At 37.1% G+C, this 21156-nt stretch overlaps 1 protein-coding gene across 1 annotated transcript; it reads right to left on the minus strand.

The window, feature by feature from the left end:
• Positions 1-7290: 7290 nt before the first annotated feature.
• Positions 7291-11094, minus strand: LOC147545062 (protein FAR-RED IMPAIRED RESPONSE 1-like). Its single transcript, XM_086635787.1, has 4 exons — positions 11061-11094; positions 10764-10867; positions 9927-10404; positions 7291-7871 (listed from the first exon to the last, which is right to left on the minus strand). The coding sequence occupies exons 1-4, from the start codon at positions 11092-11094 to the stop codon at positions 7291-7293; spliced, it is 1197 nt and encodes a 398-aa protein (XP_086491913.1).
• Between the last annotated feature and the right edge of the window lie 10062 nt (positions 11095-21156).

Raw genomic sequence — 21156 nt, forward strand, 5'->3', positions numbered from 1 at the left:
AAGAAGATTGAAGAATTAAATAAATAAAGCCCTCTGTTTCTTGCTAAACTCTCTCTACAACTTCTGTTAATTCCTGTCTCTCACTAAAAGAAATATAGAAGATGAAGATGGTGAAAGTCAGCCGAGTGATCTATGTTTCTGTTTTCTCTCACTAAAAGATATACAGAGGAAGAAGAAGAAAAGGAAGATGGTGATGACCCTTGATGTTTTTCTTGCTCTAGCTTCTCTCTCTCTCTGGTCTTTCTATTCTGGTTGAGCTTAAGAGAGGCTCATCCCTCCAAACCGAGATGAGATCCTTTCCTTCTCTCTGTTCTTCAATATATATAAGAGAATGAAGTAGTTGCCGTTGTCCCTCTCTGTCTATAATATTCCTTCAATCCGCCACTATCTAAGAAATATATTCAGCCCTAAAATCTTCTCATTGATCTTGCTTAAATATTTCTTTCCTTCTCTCTCTCGATCACGAATATCATATCATCTCTATCTCCATTGTTAGGAAAGTTGTCTTCTTTTAATTTCTATCTAAAACCAACCAAATCTCCTTCCATCTATTTCCAGCCAATATTAACCCAGCTCTATATGCAAAAAAATCTGTTTATGAGAAGATTGCTTTCTCTCTCTAGCTTTATATTTGGTTAGAAGATGGAAAGTGAGAGAAAGAAAGAAAGGGATGTTTAAAGATGGGGATGGTGGTGGGCCACGTATGCATTTCTTATTGGATTTAAATTCCCCACTAGAATTCACGTGATATGGCAAGCTGGTAAGGTGCAAGATTCCACCATCTTCACCTCAAATCTCTAATTCTTAGTAGTATTTCTCGAATCTGGATAAACAAGCTTGAACTCTTTCAAAGATCTTGATTCTAGCTGTGAAGATTTGGAGTTTTTTTGGGAGAGAACAACCGGGAGCAGTCACGACTTGTCGCATCCCTTTTCCACTCTTCAATTTTCATATACTCAGTTAACCCTGAATCATCCCCAAATCACATAAAAAGTTCGCAACAGCTTCTCACCCACCTTCAAATCACATACATAGATCAAACAACCCCTCAATCCATCCCAAAATAACTCTTCCAGGGAGGACATGATTTCAATAATTCCAAAAACCACAAACAACTCGAACACATAACATCTCCCAAATAAAGTTCAAACCAGAACAACTAATAGCCCAGGAAAGTGAAGGCTAGGGTTTATTCGAAGATCAGTTAGCCCTCAAGTATGAATCTCCAACTAATCCGTACCACGTCAACCATTAGCTGAGGAAAAGAAATAAATCGGCGAATCGATCTTTCGAAACAGATCTGCACTTCAAACATCAGGGAGTTTCTCACCTCTTACCTCTTTTCTCTTGTCATTTAACATCATGCATGTTTATCTTATGATTTTTCTGTACCATACCGGTAACTAGATTGATAGCTTCATCTTCTTTATATTTCTAGTCTTTATTCTAGGCCTTATTCTCATCCTTATTATAGTGTCTGGAATGGTGTTTTACATTTTTTGGTTGAATTTTGTATTCTTTAGATCTGTCCGTAACAGTACTTCCACAGACATGTCTATTTTTCTGCATCTCTTGGCTTTTAGATGTACTTCTTTAGAGATCAATCTTAGCGCTAAACATCGGTTGGCGGTTTACAACCCCCTCCGGTTAACCGATGATCATACTTTAGGTTCAAATTTCTCTTCTATTTTACCTAAAAATTACTTTAACCTCAGTCAATCTTCTACCATCTTACAGTCCATCACCAAGAAAGGTTATATAGTAGGGGATCAATTCATGTTAATTTGGATCCATCGCTTAACCTTATGGCTCTTGAGCTCATATCGCCTATCTTATAAGAGATTCAACATTAGTATTAATTTACCTTTCGACCCAGGTAGACACTTCGATTCAAATAGTTATGTCCATCTAAGTACCCCACCTTTTGTTTCTTACGCTTCAGCTCAATTTCTGTCGAATTCTTTCGTGTTTGATGTTCGAATAGATTTAACTATTTATCCAAGGTCCTTAACATGCTCACTTCCACCCATCTTCGCAACTCATTTGCGATCTTTTGTCGGATTAGCAGAGTATTTATACTCGGGCTATTACGGCGATCCCAATTTCCAGGTATCTGATCAGATTCTACTTTGTGGAACTCGAAAAGATATGGTCTCTGCATATGGAGAATACTGGCGGGATAACTCGGAACCATCTTTTGGTTCCACCTTACAGACACCCTGGTTTCGTTCTGGAACTTCGGGTGTTTGTTTAATCCATCTTCAATGTTACAGGAAGGCAGGTACTAGTTTCATCTTTCAATCTATCGGAAGAAATATCAAGACCAACTTTTTCATCATCCTCTTGAAGAGTTGTCAGGCGTATACGCTACAGAATGAAGGAAGCTACACTACTATTAACTATTTTGCGCAACTCCTCAATTCTGTATTTTGTTGTATTACTTTGTTTACTGTTATGTTTTCTTTTTAATCTGGATATTGTAATAGATTCTTAAGTTAATGTATTTGCTTTCAAAAAAAAAAAAAAAGGTGCAAGATTCCACGGAGCAGGGTCTACCGAATTTATGCGCGACACGTGTATCATGGAATTATTTGCTGACCTTGGTCAATCGACTTTCTACCCAATCTTCGACCCAGTCTATCTTACTCGTCCGGGCTCCGATTTGACCTCCGTTTTCGCCGTTGGGTTCGTCTTGGACTGTACTTTTCATTCGTGCACCAATGTTGACCAAATTTACCATAATCAATAAATCACCAAAATACCCCTAACATGTCTTTCTCTCGATTTTATCCGTTTTTCACACCGAATTCCGTAAAAGACACCTGGGAAAGAGAAACAAGCAATTCATCAGAGTAACCGCTCGAACTGGACTAACTAACCCGAGTTAAAAGATCCAGATGGGACATTTTCATGTCTCATCATCTATTAATTTTTTTTTTACTGATTTCTAAATTTGTGTTTCCTTTCAATCATTTAGTTTAGAAAAAGAATAATAAACTTCTTGATATAGAATTGTTCCTACTTTTCCATAATAGAAGAATGTTTAAGATCTAAAGGAGATAAAGAGAGAACAAGTTATGGATGTCTTACATTACAAAGTTACTCCTTCCTTGCAAGTGTCAACAATTTGATCTCATTTGTCAATTAAGTTCATCAAGATTTATAAGCATCAAAACCTTGATTACTCTAACTTACCTTTTATCTTTCATTTCTCCAATCTCTCACTTTTTACTTTACCTTCCTGCTCTCTAGAGGATGCGTGAATTCAATTTTCAATGGTTATATCTTAATCGAGGTAAATTAAATCAAATTCTTCCAAATTATTCTTTCTTTTCAATCTCATTACAAGTACTGGCTTCTATTCTACAGTTATAATTTTCTTGGATCTTAATATTCTCTCTTTTATTAGTCCATATAACTCTATCTCTTTCGTGGGGTTTTCAACGACCTCACTGCTTTCTTACTGAAATCCTCTTTCTTTCTCATTTTCTCAACAAAAAAAGGAGTTTGACTAAGATTTTCGGAAGTCAAGGCCCACCTCATATTTTCTATTTTTTCTTATAATTTGATTTCCTTTCTAACAACAAAGGGAAAAATTGTGTTAAAAAAAAAAGAAGTTGATCTGACTCTGATTTCCCACTTCTTCTGTCATGGGTATATAAAAACTCCGCATCCACTATTTCGAAAAGAAAAACTGAAAGGGATTTAAAGGCCCAGAGACAAAGTTTAAAGAGGACTTGACAAATTGCAAGAAGTATAATTTATACAAAGCCGCTATTCCTCCCTCCAATATTTCCCTCCCCCAGCCCGTCTGGCTTTGCCACGTCATCAACATGGGGGCAAGGAATACAATGAGAGACGGAATCACGGGATTAAGAAGTGGTTCTTTGAGTTATCTATTTCTGGTCCCTAAAGTATATACCTATTTACAAACAAATCCTCCTATTTATAATCAACCTTGCATGTTGATTTATGACTGGAGTCTAGGTCTCAACCCCATTGAAAACTGGTTTTGGTATGAAACTTTTTTTTTTTGTTGAGAACTTCTCTTTTTATTTTCATATTTTGTCTTAGGTTTTGTTAGTATTTGAATTTCTAAGTTTCTCAAATTGGAATGGTGGGTGATTTGGAAAATAAAGCAATTTTTCGGAGTCGAAAGATTTGAGTAGAAAAAAAAAGTTACGAATATTTTGAAATTAAAAACTAAAATCTTCTGAAATCAAAAAAATTATAATCTTGACTACTAATAGTCTGAAACTGATAATAGTCACGAAATTAAGTAGTCTTTATCCAAAGTATTCAACTATGATTGAAACAAATCCGAATAACAATTAGACTGAAACGAAAAATAGTATGAAACAAAATGAACCTAAACTGCAAATAGTCTAAAACTGATAATAGTATGAACCAAAATAAATCTGAACTACTAATAGTCTGAAACATAAAGTAGTCACAAAATTAAATAGTCTTCATCCAGAGTATTCAACCAAGAATTTCTACTCATTCCTTGACTGATAATTTGAAGTACTTGCCGACTCATCGTTTCCGCTATAGGCTCCATGAAGATAGTAATCATAATGATGAACTCCCAACGACTGGTCCATGTTAGACTACATATAAACATAAATAAAAATCATTATTTAATCATGATGTATTAAAACATGAATTTCAAAATATATAAATTACCACTTTTGCATCATTTGGCGGGAAATTACGACGAAGTAAGTCACTTTCTTGTGTTGCCATAGGATCATATGTTGGCCTCGGGTCATATGTTGGCATTGGATAATGTGTTGCCGTCACATTACTAGTTGACATCAGATTACTCATTGGAACACTTGTATGAATTGGAGATGTGGTACACTGCAAACATAAATGAAATATAAGTTACTACAAAAATAAATAAAATATAAGCTACTACAAGCATGAGTACAACCTACCAAAGGCTTTACCTTTTTCTTTGATTTGTATGTTTTCTTTTTCAATCCGTTCACTCGAGGACGCCCCTTTGACTTACAAAAATCTGGATCACGAATGTCTGCACGAGCATTGTCTTCACAGTTAACAGTAAAACCTGAATCCCTAGGTTTACTTGTCAATGCATCATCTTTATTATTTTTCAACTTATATTCTTTTATCCATTGTCGCAAATGAGCTTTACTTTTTTCATCCACAGCTGCGATATCGGCCACTTCAGTCAATTTCTGACATAAACTCTCATAACGTTTCTGATGCGGTGTAGTATCCCAACCCCCATAATTAACATTAATATTGGTGTGAGACCTTTTCACATCTTTTTTCCATCTTCTTACGATGAATTTATCGGGTATTACCTTCACTTCAATTCTACACAACACCATAAGTGAATGCCGACACAATATTCCCTTAAACTCAAATAAATGACATCGACATCTTACATCACATTCACCTGGATGATACAAAACATTGTAAGCAAACTTTTTTGTGATTTCAGAGTCCCCAACCTTCTTCCACTCTACAATTACATATTCAAATGCTTCACCAAATTCTTTAACTTCTTCCACGTAACATGCCATCATTCCAATCATTTCTTTTTGGAAATCTTTAAATTTAGGGTTAATTCCGTTTTGGCCCCCGATTTGTGACCAACTGGCCGTTTTGGCCCCGAATTGTGTCCGGCAGTTCGTTTTGGCCCCAAAAAATTCCTAAATGGCCCCAAATTTTTTCAACCTCCCAATTTTACCCCATGGCATTTCTGTAATTATATTTTTTTCTTTTTCTTTGTCCACCTCATCTAACAATCACCACATCACTCTGTCCACCTCACCCTTCTTCTCCGGCCAAAAGTTGCCGGCCGGAATAAAAAATTCCGGCCGGCCACCTTTACCAAAAAAAAAAAATTCTTCATCTTCTTCATTTCTCTCTCTTCTTCATCTCCTTCTTTCTCTCTCTTCTTCTTCTTTATCTCTCTTCTTCTTCTTTATCTCTCTTCTTCTTCTTTATCTCTCTTCTTCTTTATCTCTCTTCTTCTTCTTTATCTCTCTTCTTCTTCTTTATCTCTCTTCTTCTTCTTTATCTCTCTTCTTCTTCTTTATCTCTCTTCTTCTTCTTTATCTCTCTTCTTCCTCTTTCTTTACCTCTCTTTCTCTCTAACCCCTCTCTCTATAATTCTGGCGAAGGGGCGGAGCCCCTTCGCCGGAGAACCAGACCTTCAAGGTCTGGTTGCAACAACCAGATCCCGGTCTGGTTGCAACAACCAGATCCCGGTCTGGTTGCAACAACCAGATCCCGGTCTGGTTGCAACAACCAGATCCCGGTCTGGTTGCAACAACCAGATCCCGGTCTGGTTGCAACAACCAGATCCCGGTCTGGTTGCAACAACCAGATCCCGGTCTGGTTGCAACAACCAGATCCCGGTCTGGTTGCAACAACCAGATCCCGGTCTGGTTGCAACAACCAGATCCCGGTCTGGTTGCAACAACCAGATCCCGGTCTGGTTGCAACAACCAGATCCCGGTCTGGTTGCAACAACCAGATCCCGGTCTGGTTGCAACAACCAGATCCCGGTCTGGTTGCAACAACCAGATCCCGGTCTGGTTGCAACAACCAGATCCCGGTCTGGTTGCAACAACCAGATCCCGGTCTGGTTGCAACAACCAGATCCCGGTCTGGTTGCAACAACCAGATCCCGGTCTGGTTGCAACAACCAGATCCCGGTCTGGTTGCAACAACCAGATCCCGGTCTGGTTGCAACAACCAGATCCCGGTCTGGTTGCAACAACCAGATCCCGGTCTGGTTGCAACAACCAGATCCCGGTCTGGTTGCAACAACCAGACCTTGAAGGTCTGGTTCTCCGGCGAAGGGGCTCCGCCCCTTCGCCGGAGTTATATTGAGAGAGAGAGAGGGGTTAGAGAGAGAGGTAAAGAAAGAGAGAGAAGAGATAAAGAAGAAGAAGAGAGAGAAAGGAGGAGATGAAGAAGAGAGAGAAAGAAGGAGATGAAGAAGAGAGAGAAATAAAGAAGATGAAGATTTTTTTTTTTTGGTAAAGGTGGTCGGCCGGAATTTTTTATTCCGGCCGGCAACTTTTCGCCGGAGAAGAAGGGTAAGGTGGACAAAGTGATGTGGTGATTGTTAGATGAGGTGGACAAAGAAAAAGAAAAAAAGATAATTACAGAAATTCCATGGGGGTAAAATTGGGAGGTTGAAAAAATTTGGGGCCATTTAGGAATTTTTTGGGGCCAAAACGAACTGCCGGACACAATTCGGAGCCAAAACGGCCAGTTGGTCACAAATCGGGGGCCAAAACGGAATTAACCCTTATATTTATCAAGTGTGTAAATACTCCTCATTTGCAATTCAATTTCTAATGGAGTTACACATTCAAGCTTAAATGAAAATGACAAAAAATCCGCTGCAGACTCTTTTTCAACTTTGTCTTTTAAAGCGACGTTGTATTGTTCAACAAAAAGTTTTAAGCTGGTTTTTGAGTTCACGTATCCATCAAAAAATGCATTCATACTTTCACTGCGTTGAGTACTAGACATTCCCGCCCAAAAATTCATTTTCACATATGCAGGTACCCATCGTTTTCTCTCTTTATAGAGATTATCCAACCAGTCGTGTTCTTGTAACCCATATTTTCTTATCATATCACCCCACTTATAATAAAATTCTTCCGGACTATAAGTCTCGTATATACACTTCTGAATAGCTGAGTTTATGGAGTGGTACTGTTTGTTGCTTCGAAACTTATCCGGAACCTTTTTCATTACATGCCAAAGACACCACCGATGTCTCGTAGCAGGAAATACTTTCTTAATAGCATTTTGCATAGCTTTATCTTGATCAGTAATAATGGCATCGGGAACACGATCACCCATTGATGGACCCCGAAAGGTTCCACACCCAAGCGGAGGTATCAAGTAGTAACCCGGCAAAGCCGGGGTCGATCCAAGGATAGGAAGGCAATTTGGATATCGAAGGTCTTATCCCTCGGTTTAGATATTAAAAGCTAACTTAGACTAAAAGGAGAAAAACAAAGATAAATGGGGGGTTGTGATGAATAAACACTAAGAGATTAAAGCAAGTAAAACTAAAATAAATTAGCAAAGTAAAACAGGCGAGAGAGATTCGAGAGAAGTGTCGGAGGAACAAGAGTCGGGAGGCAACAAGAGTCGGGAGATAAATAAGTGAGAGAGGTGTCGAACCGAGAATCCATAATGATAAATCTACGACTATGTATGATCCAATCTAATGTTCCTAAGTATAATCGATGTTCGACTCCTAAGGTGATGTCCATAAGCACTACGTATATCCGGGGATCATACTTAGTCAAACAAACGTCATAATCGGTAAATCCCGAGTCAACGAAAGTGTTGTCTAGTCGCCTAACTATGTGAAGTGCATGACAAGACATATGAAATTATGACTTAGACTACGATCGACATCGAATACTTCGTTTCGTCTATTAACTATGCGAAGTGCTTGACAAGACACATGAAAATACGATCAAAATGATAATCGAAATAAATGAACATCAATTTATAATCAAAACATCAAATCACATTAAACATAATCACGAATTCATCACATTCCATCTCATATAATCGACACACTAAAGTTAGCTAAACATGGTGATTAAATAAGAAATGGAAAGAAGATGAGAGAATCCCCCCTTTTCGATGTGGTTCGAGGCTAAGATCGTCGGAAAATATGAGTCTTTAAGATGCAGCCGATCTCCCCTTAGCAAATTCTGGGTTCCCCATAACAACCACCATCATCTTCTCCATTTATCACAAACCTCCATTAAAGCTAAACCCTAGGTTTCTCTCTCTAGCAATTTCTAACCCAACATCAAATCAAACCACATGAGAAGCTAGCCAAGATGATGGGGAACAAAAGCCCTAAGGTTTCCGGTCAAAAAGGTTGTCGGAACACCTAGCAAAATCCGGCCAAAGAAGTGAGGATTTCGGCCAACCCTAGATTCAGCCACATCTCTCTTCCCGAGCCGCACATGAGTAAACCCTAGGCGTCCCGTGCCATCTTGGAAGCATCCCGTGCAAGTTACTCGACCTCCCGTGCTGCTGTCCGACCGTCCCGTGAAGCTTCCATCCCGTGCAACCAAGCAGCTGCTCTTCAAGTGCACAGCAGCTGGCCGTCCGAGCTGCAGAGCTCCCTTGGACGCTTCCCGCAGCAGCTTCCTTGAAGACCGAGCAGCTCCCGAGCAGCTGCTTGTGCTGCAGCCCGAGCTGCTGCTCGGCCGGCCAAAGCTAGGCCGGCCTAGTGTGCTGGCCGGCCTATGCTTTGGCCGGATCCTCCTTCTTCTCTCTTGTCTTTCTCTTCAAACCCTCTAACTTCAAGCTCTTCTTTTGGTGGTGAAGAACCCTAGCCCCTTGCCTCCTTTTCTCTCTCTAACTTGGTGAAGAAGATGATCCAAAATGAAGAAGATGAATAGTGTATTTGTCTCCAACCCTAGACTTAGTCAACCTTGACTTTGACTCAAACTTGGGTCCATTGGGTGCCTCCAAAATCTCTTCCTTCTTTCATCTTTTTTGGGCTTGGGTTTTATTCCTTCATATCTAGGCTCTTGGGTTTTAGACTTAGGCTTTAATCTACACTTGGAAATCAAGGGGGGTGCCTTCATAGAATCTTTGTTTTAAGACCGAACCTCGACTTCTTTCTTTCACAACTTCCCCGTCCGAACTCGGAATGGACTTCCGTTTTCACCGTTGGACTCGTCTTCTCATTTGATTTGTTTGAAGTCTTTTTCTCTCGTTTTGGGTACATGAAATGATAGTGATAATTCGCTCCCTTTATTCCGAATTAAGTTCTTTATTCCAAATATGGTACCTAAACAAGAAAAACACATAAAATGTTATTGATAACACTCGAAAAGGACTAATTAGTCTATGTTAGGCTCCTTAAATGTGACATTTTCGTGTCACATCACCCATACATGAAAGCCATGTCCTAAATAACCAAACAAAAGACTCTGTGTCTTCATTAGATAATAAACCACAACCAAGTAGAATAGAATGTCCATGATGGTTAACACCAACAAATGTAGCAAAAGAAAGTTTATATCTATTAGTAAGATATGTGGTATCGAATGTCACAACATCGCCAAATTCTTTGTATGCTTCTCTACTCCTCCCATCTGCCCAAAAAACATTGCGTAAGCGGCAATCATCATCTAAATCCATACTGAACATGAACCCATTGTTCTTCCCTTGCATAGATAGAAAATATTGTTGAATCGCCATACTATCTCCTTCTCCAAGGCGTAACCTCCTCATTTTTTCAATGTAATTCCTAGCATCTTTTTCTCGAAACGTAACATTCTCGTGTCCACCAGCTGCCACCACGTGTTGTCTATAATTCCGACTAACTTTAATACCTGCCAGGTCTGAGATTTCTAGTTGTCTCTGGACATGTGGATTAATCTTTCTATTACATCTGTAGTAACGACCTTTTCCAGGACTAACGTCGTGATTGTGCTCGAGACAGACTTAACTAATTTTCCATTTCCCATTGTTTTCTAACTTAGCTCTAATATTGGCTTTACATCCAATTTTCATACTAGGTTGCCGTCGTACGAGATTGTTTCTTTCTGACTTATTTCTTTCCCCTCTTGCACAGATTACTATAACATACCTTAAAACTCCATCTATCATTTTTCGTGCCCTTTCGTTAGTGCAAACCCTGCTTTTCTCGCATAATTGAGATAAAATTCATAAATATCCTCAACACGACTAAATTGTAACCCAACTGATGGAATTTGAACCGGTTGCTCATCCCCTTCTCCAATTTTAACTTCTTCTTCTTTATCTCCTCCATCTTCAGACATTATCTCAAATACATCATTCTCATTGTTATCTGATTGCACTTCTGTACAAAATATGTATTAACAAGATAACAAAGAAAAATAATCAAAAGAAAAAATAAAAAAAAATATGTTATAATTAACTAAGAATAAGTTCAAAATACGAAGATAATATATAAATTATCAATACAAATAGTAAATAGTAACGTATGAGTTCAAGAAATCAAGATAGATGTAGAAGATGAACATTGAAGCTACCTGGTGATGCTTCTTGGTTAAAATTTGAAGACATTAATCTGAGAGGGATTGGAGAAGGAAGAAAGTGTTGAAGCTACCTTTCCTAGTTCCTCCCGAATGAAATTCAGATTTCTAAATCAATCAATCTCTAAAAGAAAATAGTTAATAATTAACAAGATTAATTTACCGAATACATAACTCAATTTAAATATCTAATGCAATTGCAGATTTGGACATATGCATATAGCAATGTGAATTCATAAAATTAAAACTCCAATGTTGTATTAAAATTTTAATATCTAATGCATTACTAGTGGGTTCTTATAGTTATTGGTTCAGGTAGTCATGATGATAATGGTTGAGATAAAGAAGGGTACCTTTTGCTCCTGAAACGAGGCAAAATTACAGGCTCGATGAACAAGTTGCCGGCAGGACGAAGAAAGAAAAGATGCAGGGAGCGACAGAGAAGAGAAGTGAGGGTTAGGGTTCCAAAGAACAAAGTTTCTCTTTTAATCTTGACCATTCTTTCTTCTCAACACCCCAGATCTTATTCTTTCTATTAGGGTTAAATCTAAATAAGGGGGACTAGTTTCTAATTAAGGATATATTATAGGGATAAGAAATAGTTCAACCAACAAAATTTTAGTAGTCACGGTAATTCTATCTCTCTCTTTGTTCTTTGCCTTTAGGTTGGTGACGTGGCACAAGCACATCACCAGACGGGTTGGGGGAGGGAAAAATTGGAGGGAGGAATGTAAATGAGGCTAATATCTACCATCGGATCGTGAAGACATCAACAACATGTACCGTTAATTGATGAAGACTTAACATGATATTATTTATATATCTTTCAAATATATTGTTTTATATTGTATTTATAAAAGATATATTGTAATATTAAGAGGATATCTTAATTAGTCGTCTTACCTAATAGAACGATAATGAGACTCTCTATATATACTCCATTATCTGTTCTCTCTAATTCAATCACTCTACACATCGTCATCGTCTTCATGGTCATGAACATCTCCGTCATCATCATCCATTAATTAAGGATGGAATGACCAACACCAGGACTGTGTCCAGGTGCAGTGGGTCGAAAATCTTGGAGGGTCTTCATCATTCTCGTCTCCAGACCGTCGTGATTATGGTTTTTATGATCTCTGTATTTCTGGTCACTCTTCCTCCCTATCGTGTTGGCCGGCATTGCCATTAAACTAACACAATTACTACTAGTAATGTTCTTATTGCCTTCTTTTCTCTGAGACATCACATGACTTCCTTCTATAGAAAGAAACTCATTAGACCAGATAATCAGAATAATAATTAAATTGCAAGTGCATATGGACTTGCTGGTATGGAGACAGAGGGATAGAGATATATATAGAGAGAAGAGAGACCCATCCTCCTTGAGTACTTATAGGTGTTATTAACTTCATAACTAATGAATAAGGGACCCATTCTAATTATTTTGTTCAACACCATAGACATGATTATGTTTCTCTTTTGTTTAGTAAAAAGATTAACCTAGTTAGGAATAGGAAGAAGAAAAACAATGACAGAAACACATATAAAGTAGATTTACTCTAAACATAAATAGGTATCAACCATTTATTGGGAGTGTAGGTCTACACAAGTACACAGTAGGTTTTGGCTTGTAGCCTTTCCAAATTCCAGTAACCATTAATTAATAGGGAGGAAAAGGACTAAGAGCAACTCCATTGCCAGTGTGACTGAGGTCCAGAAAACTATTTTTTCAACCCAAAATTTTAAGGCTCAGTTCACGATTAAAAATCAACTTCAACGCATTCGGGGTTTAGGCATAAAATTTGTGCATGTAGGAAACATGTGTGTGGATTTTTTGTGGGTGTGCGAAAAATGTGTGCGATATTTTGTATGTTTGAAACACGTGTGTCAACTATTTTCGATTCTTTTTTTAAAAAACAAAAATTAATTAGATTAAAAAAACTAATTAGATTTTAATTTGAGAAATTTGGCCAAAACTCCCTCAAAAATTTGGACTTTGGTTAAAAAAGATTAGTCAATTTTTTTAGTCTTCAACTCCCTCAGTACTTTTTTTTGTAATTTGCAACAGCTTTGCAACGCTTTGTGTCAGCTTTTTAACGCCTTACGACAGCTTTGGAGTGACTTACAACAACTTTGCAACCGCTTTACAATAGTTTTGGAGCGCCTTGCAACACCTTACAACAACTTTGCACCACCTTTACAAAAAAATATTGGGATGTTAGCCAAACAAAATACAAAAATTTGGATTTTTGACCAAAAAATATACAAAATTTGATTTTTATTTTTTTAAATATGACTTGTCTTTTTACTAAAAATAAAATAAAATTGGCTCTTCGACCCAATTTTCCTGTCTTAAAAAAAACAATAGACTTATTAGATTTAAAAAAAAACACTAACTGGATCTAAAAAAATAAAAAGGTAATCACATGAAAAGAATATGGCTCCAGATCTAAAAGATCAGGCCATTGGAGCACATCCAACGACCAACAAAGGTAGTTCACACGACTGTTAGGGAGTCCCCCTTTGCCCCAAGAGACTCCCGCTAGACTAGCCGGCTGAGAGCATCTCCAATGCAAAACTAAAAAACAATTGGCTTATGTGTCAAGTCTCAATTGAGATTCTCTTTCCTATATGGCTAAATTGAGTATCTCAAATTCATGTCCTTCTCCAATGCAACACTAAAAAAACTCTAATAGTTACACATGTCACACATACATTTAATAGGAAAAAGGTAGTTGAGAGAGAAAGAATTTCTATTGGTTATAAAATTAAATTTGATGACTAGGATAGTTAAGACTCTCAAAAGAGATCTCAAAAATAGAGTTTGTAATTGAGACACCTTAAAATTAAATGCTTCCACGTCATCTTAAGATCTCAATTGAGTTTTGCATTGAAGAGGTTTTTTAAAGAAAAAACTCTAAAATCCTTGGTGAACCTTACGATTTTAAGATCGAGTCTTGCATTGGAGATGCTCTGAAGCCCCAAAATTTGTATTTTAGGCCTCAAATTTTGATTGGGCCTCAACTGACTGGTGTTGGAGTTGCTCTAGCATTAACCCAATCTAGAAAAAACTGCACACTAACAATGTGTTCCCGAGAATTCAGTTAAAAAAACAATAGTTTTTAAAATTTCTTGCGGGTGTTCCCAAAAATATCAGTTTGGTATTCTCTAAAACTATATCAACTCCCTAAATCAACACAATGACAGCCGGAGTGCATTTAACATCGTAAAAAATGGTAATTCTTTCTAATTATCAAATGCTTCACCAAACCACATAGGGTAATCCTTTAGAGTGTCACATATCACAAGCTTCCACATTGAAAAATGATTTCAAAAATCTTGCATAAGAGATGGGTATTTAATAACGGATTGAAATATGACCAAACCTCATAAAAAAAACAACTAAGAAGCAAACTAGATGCATTTCGTCGGCTTGCTTACATAGATAACATCTGTCTGGATGTTGAAAGCTCTGTTATTTAACATGTTAACTGTAAGAACTGAATCAATGATGGGCGTTGTTGAGTTACGGTGTCTTCTAGTGTTCTAAGCGGAAGCTCAGACATCTAATGTCTAACACCAGTATTTCCCAGGATCTCAAGCATAAGCTAATAATGACAACTAAGTTAACTAGTTCGATGATTACCTTAATCGCTAGTTTCCGTACCTTTCCAATCGCTTTTGAGAAGACCAAGAGCTCCAATTGTAGCTCCTCTACTTGGAATACCGAGCAATCACCTTGATCTCCCACCTTGTTGCTATTTAGAACACTAATGGTGGTTAAATGAATAACACCTTCTTTGACTAGATAGATAGTTGAGATAATTCTCCTTTTCTTACTCTACTTGATGTTGTAGAATAAGAGAGCTCTTTTGAGAATTTTCCACACCTTATTCAAGTCCCAAGAGACATTATATAGAACCCTAGGTTAGAATAAAACCCTAGCCAAGTTTTTCATAAAAGCCCTTTCGAATAAGATTAAGGAAACCCTTGAAAATAGAAACTAGAAACTAGTTTCTTTTTTCTATTTCCCTTAAGTTGTGGCCGCCCCATGCAAGCCTCCTTGGGAAGATCTAGCCTACCCTACAAGGGCACCCAACCAAACATTGTCGGGCCAAAACATCCCTTTGGTGCCCAGCGCAAAAATCCCTCCATTCGGGCCTTTTGTACTATCTTTGCCTAAAGTTCTTTTAGGCCTTTTGGACATATCTTGTGGGTCTTACCCATGTATATATGTCTCACCCCTCTAGTCATATCTTCCGATCAAGTTGACACTCTTTGTGTAATCCGTTGTAGGATCCGGATGAAGTTAGCCGCGAATCGCTTCGTGATTCGACGATCGTAGTTGGTTTCTAGCTAAACACTATGATCATTAAATTATCTGGACTTGATGATCTTCTTCATCAATTTTTCTATCCGACAAATTGCTCACATTGCATCCTTGGTCGAAGGACATCTCCTTCAAGCGCCCCATAAGATGAATGAAGTTTTAGTTGGAACCTATTTAGACCATACTTTTTTGGCTAAGGGGGGGGTAGTGGATCAAGACATTGGGGGACATTTTCATGTCTCCCAATGTCCGTGTTATTCGTTGGGGACATTTGAAATGTCCCCAAATGTCCGTGTTATTGGTTGGGGACATTTTAAATGTCCCGAAATGTCTCCAAATGTCCGTGTTATTGGTTGGGGACATTTCAAATGTCCCGAAATGTCTCCAAATGTCCGTGTTATTGGTTGGGGACATTTTAAATGTCCCGAAATGTCCGTGTTATTCGTTTGGGACACGAATTTGGGGACATTTCAAGACAAATTAGTTTTGGGGACATTTGGAGACATTTTAGTGTAAATTTGGAGAGCTTTTGGAGAGAAAATGTCTCTCAAAATATGGAAGACATTGAGGAAACTTGGGGACATTTCAGTGAGGAAGATAATAAAACTAATTATTATTATCAAATTAGATTAAAAATAATAAATAACATATAAAATATTATCATATTACTATATTATATTATTATTATATTCTCTTATTATATTACTATATTATTATATTATATTATATTATGTTATAATATTATTATTCTATTATAGTAAAAATGATATTATTACCATTACTATATTGTGCTATTATTATATTATTATAATATTATCTTATTATTATATTACTATATCGTTGTATTATTATTGTAATATATTATATTATTATTATATTATTATTATTATATTATGTTATTTTATTATATAATTATTATATTAATGTCCACAGATATCTACGGATGTCTATCAATGTCCATAGATATCTACGGATGTCTACGAAAGTCAAAAAATATATTTCAGATTAGTGGTACAAATATATTATTTCATATGATTATACAATAATGATAATATTAAAATAATAAATGTCCACCAATTGTCCATCAATGTCCTCAGATGTCCACGGATGTCTACAAAAGTCTAAAATTATATTTTTGAAATATGAGTACAAATATATTATTTCATATGACAATATTAAAATAATAAATGTCTACCAATTGTCCTTCAATGTCCTCGGATATCCACAGATGTCCACAAATATCGAAAAATATATTTTTGAAATATGAGTACAAATATATTACTCCCTCCGTCCCAAATTAAGAGTCCACTATTCCTTTTTTGGATGTCCCAAATTAAGAGTCCCATTCCTAATATATCATATAAAATCCCTTACTTTTCCATGAATACCCTTTCTTTGATATTTTCAATATGTGGTGCATTAGTTGAGCTAATTAAGATATTTGACATTTTCCAATACAAAAGTTGGTTTGTCTTTGTAATCTTTCAATTACTTCAAGAAAATTTAATTACTTTAAGAAAAGTAACATGTATTTCTAGAATGAAAATTATAATCCTTGAATTACTTCAAGAAAAGTTGTCAAATAAATAAGGGTAAACTTGGAAGAAGAAAAAATATGAAAATAAGTTGGATTACCAATATGGGACTCTTAATTTGGGACGGAGGGAGTATCATATATTTCATATGGTTAGACAATATTAAAATAATAAATATCTACCAATTGTCATTCAATGATGAGATAATAATAATAATAATAACAATAATAATAATAATAATAGTAATAATAATAATAATAATAATAATAATAATAATAATAATAATAATAATTATAATAATAATAACAATAATAATAATAATAATAGTAATAACAATAATAATAATAATAATAATAATAATAATAATAATAATAATAATAATAATAATAATAATGTCCACTACACATTTTGTCCATGGATTCAGTATGTTGAAATGTCCCCGGAACAATTTGTCCGTGAACCAAATTCTTGAAATGTCTCCAAGACATTTTGTCTATGAATCAAATGTCTTGAAATGTCCATAAAGACATTTTGTCTACGAATCAAATGTCTTGAAATGTCCATAAAGACATTTTGTCTACAGACAAATGTCCCGAAATGTCTTGAAATGTCCACGGAACATTTTGTCTCTAATTGTCCCCTAATGTCCCCCAATGTCTTGATCCACTACCCCCCCCCCTAAAACTATGTCTTGAGTTTGATAGTCGCTGAAAATCAAGCATTTGGCCTTATTAAAAACAGACTCCATATTTAAAAAAAAGAAAGAATTAGCGACATTCAGTCTATATCACCTACCTCATCTACTATTGTTATTGAATCACCCTTGCAGGAACAAATCATATACCTTGAGGAAACTCAAAGAACAAAGGCAGAACAAAGATCTAAACTAAAATGGGCCAAGAATGGTTATCGCAGCACAAAAGCATTTCACGCTTCCATTTACAGAGGAGACACAAAAAATGAATATTGCAATTACAGACAGACTCAGGAGACACTATTATCAATGCACATGACATTGCAACTGACTGGCAGCTCATTTTCAGAACATGTTTCAGGAAGAACCAGTGATTCCTCCTCCCCTGAGATCCTCAATGCATAGAAAGCCATATCCACCAAAGATCTTAACGACATTTCAAGGCTCCCTATTGCAGAAGAAATTAAAGAGGTTGTCATGCTTATGGGATCTACTAAGAGCCCTGGACCAAACGGACTATCCTGCTACTTTTATCAACACAACTGGGACACAGTTGGGGCTGAACTGGTAACTTTCATTCAATCCGTCTTCTCAACAAGTACTTTTGACCCCAACATTAACTGTACAACCTTAGCTCTAATTTCCAAAGTTCGGTCACCGAGTTTCGCCTCTGAATTTCGGTCAATTGCTTTATGCAACACGGTTTACAAGTTCATCGCTAAAATTATAGTTAACAGACTCAAACCTTATTTGGAAAATTGTATTAGTTGGACATAAAAGCGTTTGTCTCGGATCTCAGATTCTTGACAACATCATAATCACCCAAGAGCTCTTACATTCTATGGGCACCTTTAAAGCTAAGAAATGGGGATTTGCCCTGAAAATGGATATGACCAAGGCATACGACAAAGTAAGTTGGCCGTTCCTGGGACTACACTTGTAACTACTGGTATTACATGACCCGTACTTGGCTTAATCATGCACTGTGTTACCACACCTCATTTCAATATTAATATTAACGGATGTCTCTACGGGGACTTCTAATCGTCTAGGGGGTCTTAGGGAAGGGTGCCTTCTGTCACCCTACCTCTTCATCCTAATGGCCCAGTCTCTCTCTTTACTAATCATTGCTTTTGAGTTACATGGTACTTATACAAGTTATAAAGCATGGAAAAATATCCCTAGAGTTCCCACTTACTTTTTGCAGATGATTTAATTCTATTTGGGAAAACCACTATACCAAACTTAAATGCTATTTAAGGATTACTATCCAGCTATGCAACTTTCTCAGGTCAGGCGGTAAACTTCAATAAATCCTCCATTCACCTTGGGTCCCACGTCGCCCCGGAGATGAAACAAATATTTATTCAACAACTGGGTACCCCCACAATGGATGACCAATCCAAATATCTTGGATCACTCATTCTCAAACCTGGAACGAAAATACACAGTTACGAATGGTTAATTGAAAAATCAACAACAGTCTAGCTGGATGGAAGAGTAAGTTAGTTTCCTAAGATGGAAGAACTATTCTTATCAAATCGGTTCTCAACTCATATTTCATATAACCCTTTAGCATACGAAAAAAACCCAGAAACACTATCCAAAAATTTGAACATCAAGAAAGGGCTTTCTAGTGGGGACACTAAAAGGTTTGGTGTGTATCTAATACACTATCTAATGTTTTATGCGGAATCTCAAACATCTATACGTTAACATTAGATTACCAGGATCGATATACATGACTAATCAATGAACTAGAATGGAAAGATGATTACCTCTATTCGCTTTCCCACGAACTAAATCCTGACCAGTATTCGAAAGATAAGAGCTCCAATTGTCGCTCCTCTACTTGAGACATCGAGTGTATAACTTGAACTCCCTCCTTCGAGTCAGTTAGGACCTTCTTGAAGGTTGAGATGAAGAACTCCTTCTTGACTAGATATTTAAGGGTTTCCCTCTTTCTCAGACAGCTCTCTCTCTCTCTTTGAGAAAACACACTAAACTGTTCCTTCTCCCCTTTAAGTTGTCTAATTAGGTCCTTATATAGCATTCCCTAGAATAGGTTTTTGACCCAAACTAGGATTCCTAAAACCTAATTATAAGGTATTTTCCCAAAACACCCTTTTAGGGTACCTTTAGTGTGGCCGGCCAACATAGCCTTTTATGGGCTTCCTTGGCCGACCCACTTAGGGCTTAACCGGCCATAAGATGGCCGGCCCCTTGCTTAGGTCGGCCATCATATGGCCGACCCTCTTAAAGCCTTCTCGGAGCTTCTTTTAAGCCCGGTTATGTATGTCTTTTACCCGGACTCTTCCGAACCATCTGAACTTACTAATAATGGATCCAATCCACCTATTTGCCAATCTTTCGCTACTCAATTCTCTCCGTTCAAGCCATCACTCTTATGTGTAACCCTTGTAGGATCCGGTCTATGTTAGCCACGGATTACCGAAGTTATCTGACGATCAAAGTTGGCTTCTAGCTAAGCGTTTCGACCCCTAATCCGACCGGACTAATGGTCTTCTGTCTAAGGTCATCATGATCCTATTCGCCAAATCGTACGCATTGACATCTTTGTCGAAGGACATTCCTTCGGAAGGAATTATTCCTTCAGACCGAGGGAATATATCCTCCAGACACAACCAAGAGGATCGAAAATTTCACTTTCTGAAATGGGAAACAATCAGCAACTCAAACAAGCTCGGGGGATTAGGCATAAGATCTCTTGATCATGTCAATGACTCTTCGGTGGCAAAACTTATTTGGAGACTGCTCACTGAACCTCACTCCACATGAGCAAAGCTATTAAAAAGCAACTACTTCCATCATAATAGTTTTTGGACTGGCAACCCATCTGGCTCTACTACTCCACTGTGGTAATCTTTCATCAAGGTAAGAGAAACTATGAGGCAAATTATACAGTGGAAAGTGGGAAATGGTACTCAGATTAACATTCTGTCAGACCCATGGATCCCTAATTACCCTCACATCACACCTACCTTGTCAACCCAGTTACCTCCTAACATAAGTTGGGTGTCAGATCTTATCGATAATGAAGGTATTTATACCCTTATACTAGTGTTTATAGCGGATAACGATATCTAATGTCTAACACTAGTATCCCCAAGATCATCATGCAAAACTAGTAATTAAACTAATGGAGATAGTAGATTACCTTAATCGCTTTTCCCTCGAACTAGTTGAATTGATTAAAGAAGACCGAGAGCTTCAAGTGTAGCTCCTATACTTGGGACACCGAATAGTGTATTTAATCTCCCTCCTTGAAAGCTCGCTAGCACTCCAATGGTGGTTTGATAATAAGAATACCTTCTTCTTGCTTGACTAGAAGATATCTTGGGAATTAGCTCACTTTCTCCTCTCTACAAAGTATCTCAAGGCCAAAGTCGGACATTCCTTTCATAAGATGAGTGGAGCACTCATGTTTTGAGGAATCTCTCCAATTGTCTTTATGAGAAGTATTGACGTTCATCACGAGTGATGTACTTCTCATTTGAGGGTTATCCAGTG

This window comes from Eschscholzia californica, unplaced genomic scaffold (genome assembly GCF_041429995.1).
Source record: "Eschscholzia californica isolate CP2 unplaced genomic scaffold, dmEscCali1.0.p SCAF_4, whole genome shotgun sequence".
In the NCBI taxonomy this organism is placed as follows: Eukaryota; Viridiplantae; Streptophyta; class Magnoliopsida; order Ranunculales; family Papaveraceae; genus Eschscholzia; species Eschscholzia californica.

Coding starts and splice junctions, on each gene's coding strand:
- LOC147545062 (XM_086635787.1), bottom strand. CDS start 11,094: ATGTCTTCAAATTTTAACCAAGAAGCATCACCAG. Junction 10,868..11,060: donor TAACCAAGAAGCATCACCAG/GTAGCTTCAATG, acceptor TATTTTGTACAG/AAGTGCAATCAGATAACAAT. Junction 7,872..9,926: donor ATGGCTTTCATGTATGGGTG/ATGTGACACGAA, acceptor GTGGAACCTTTC/GGGGTCCATCAATGGGTGAT.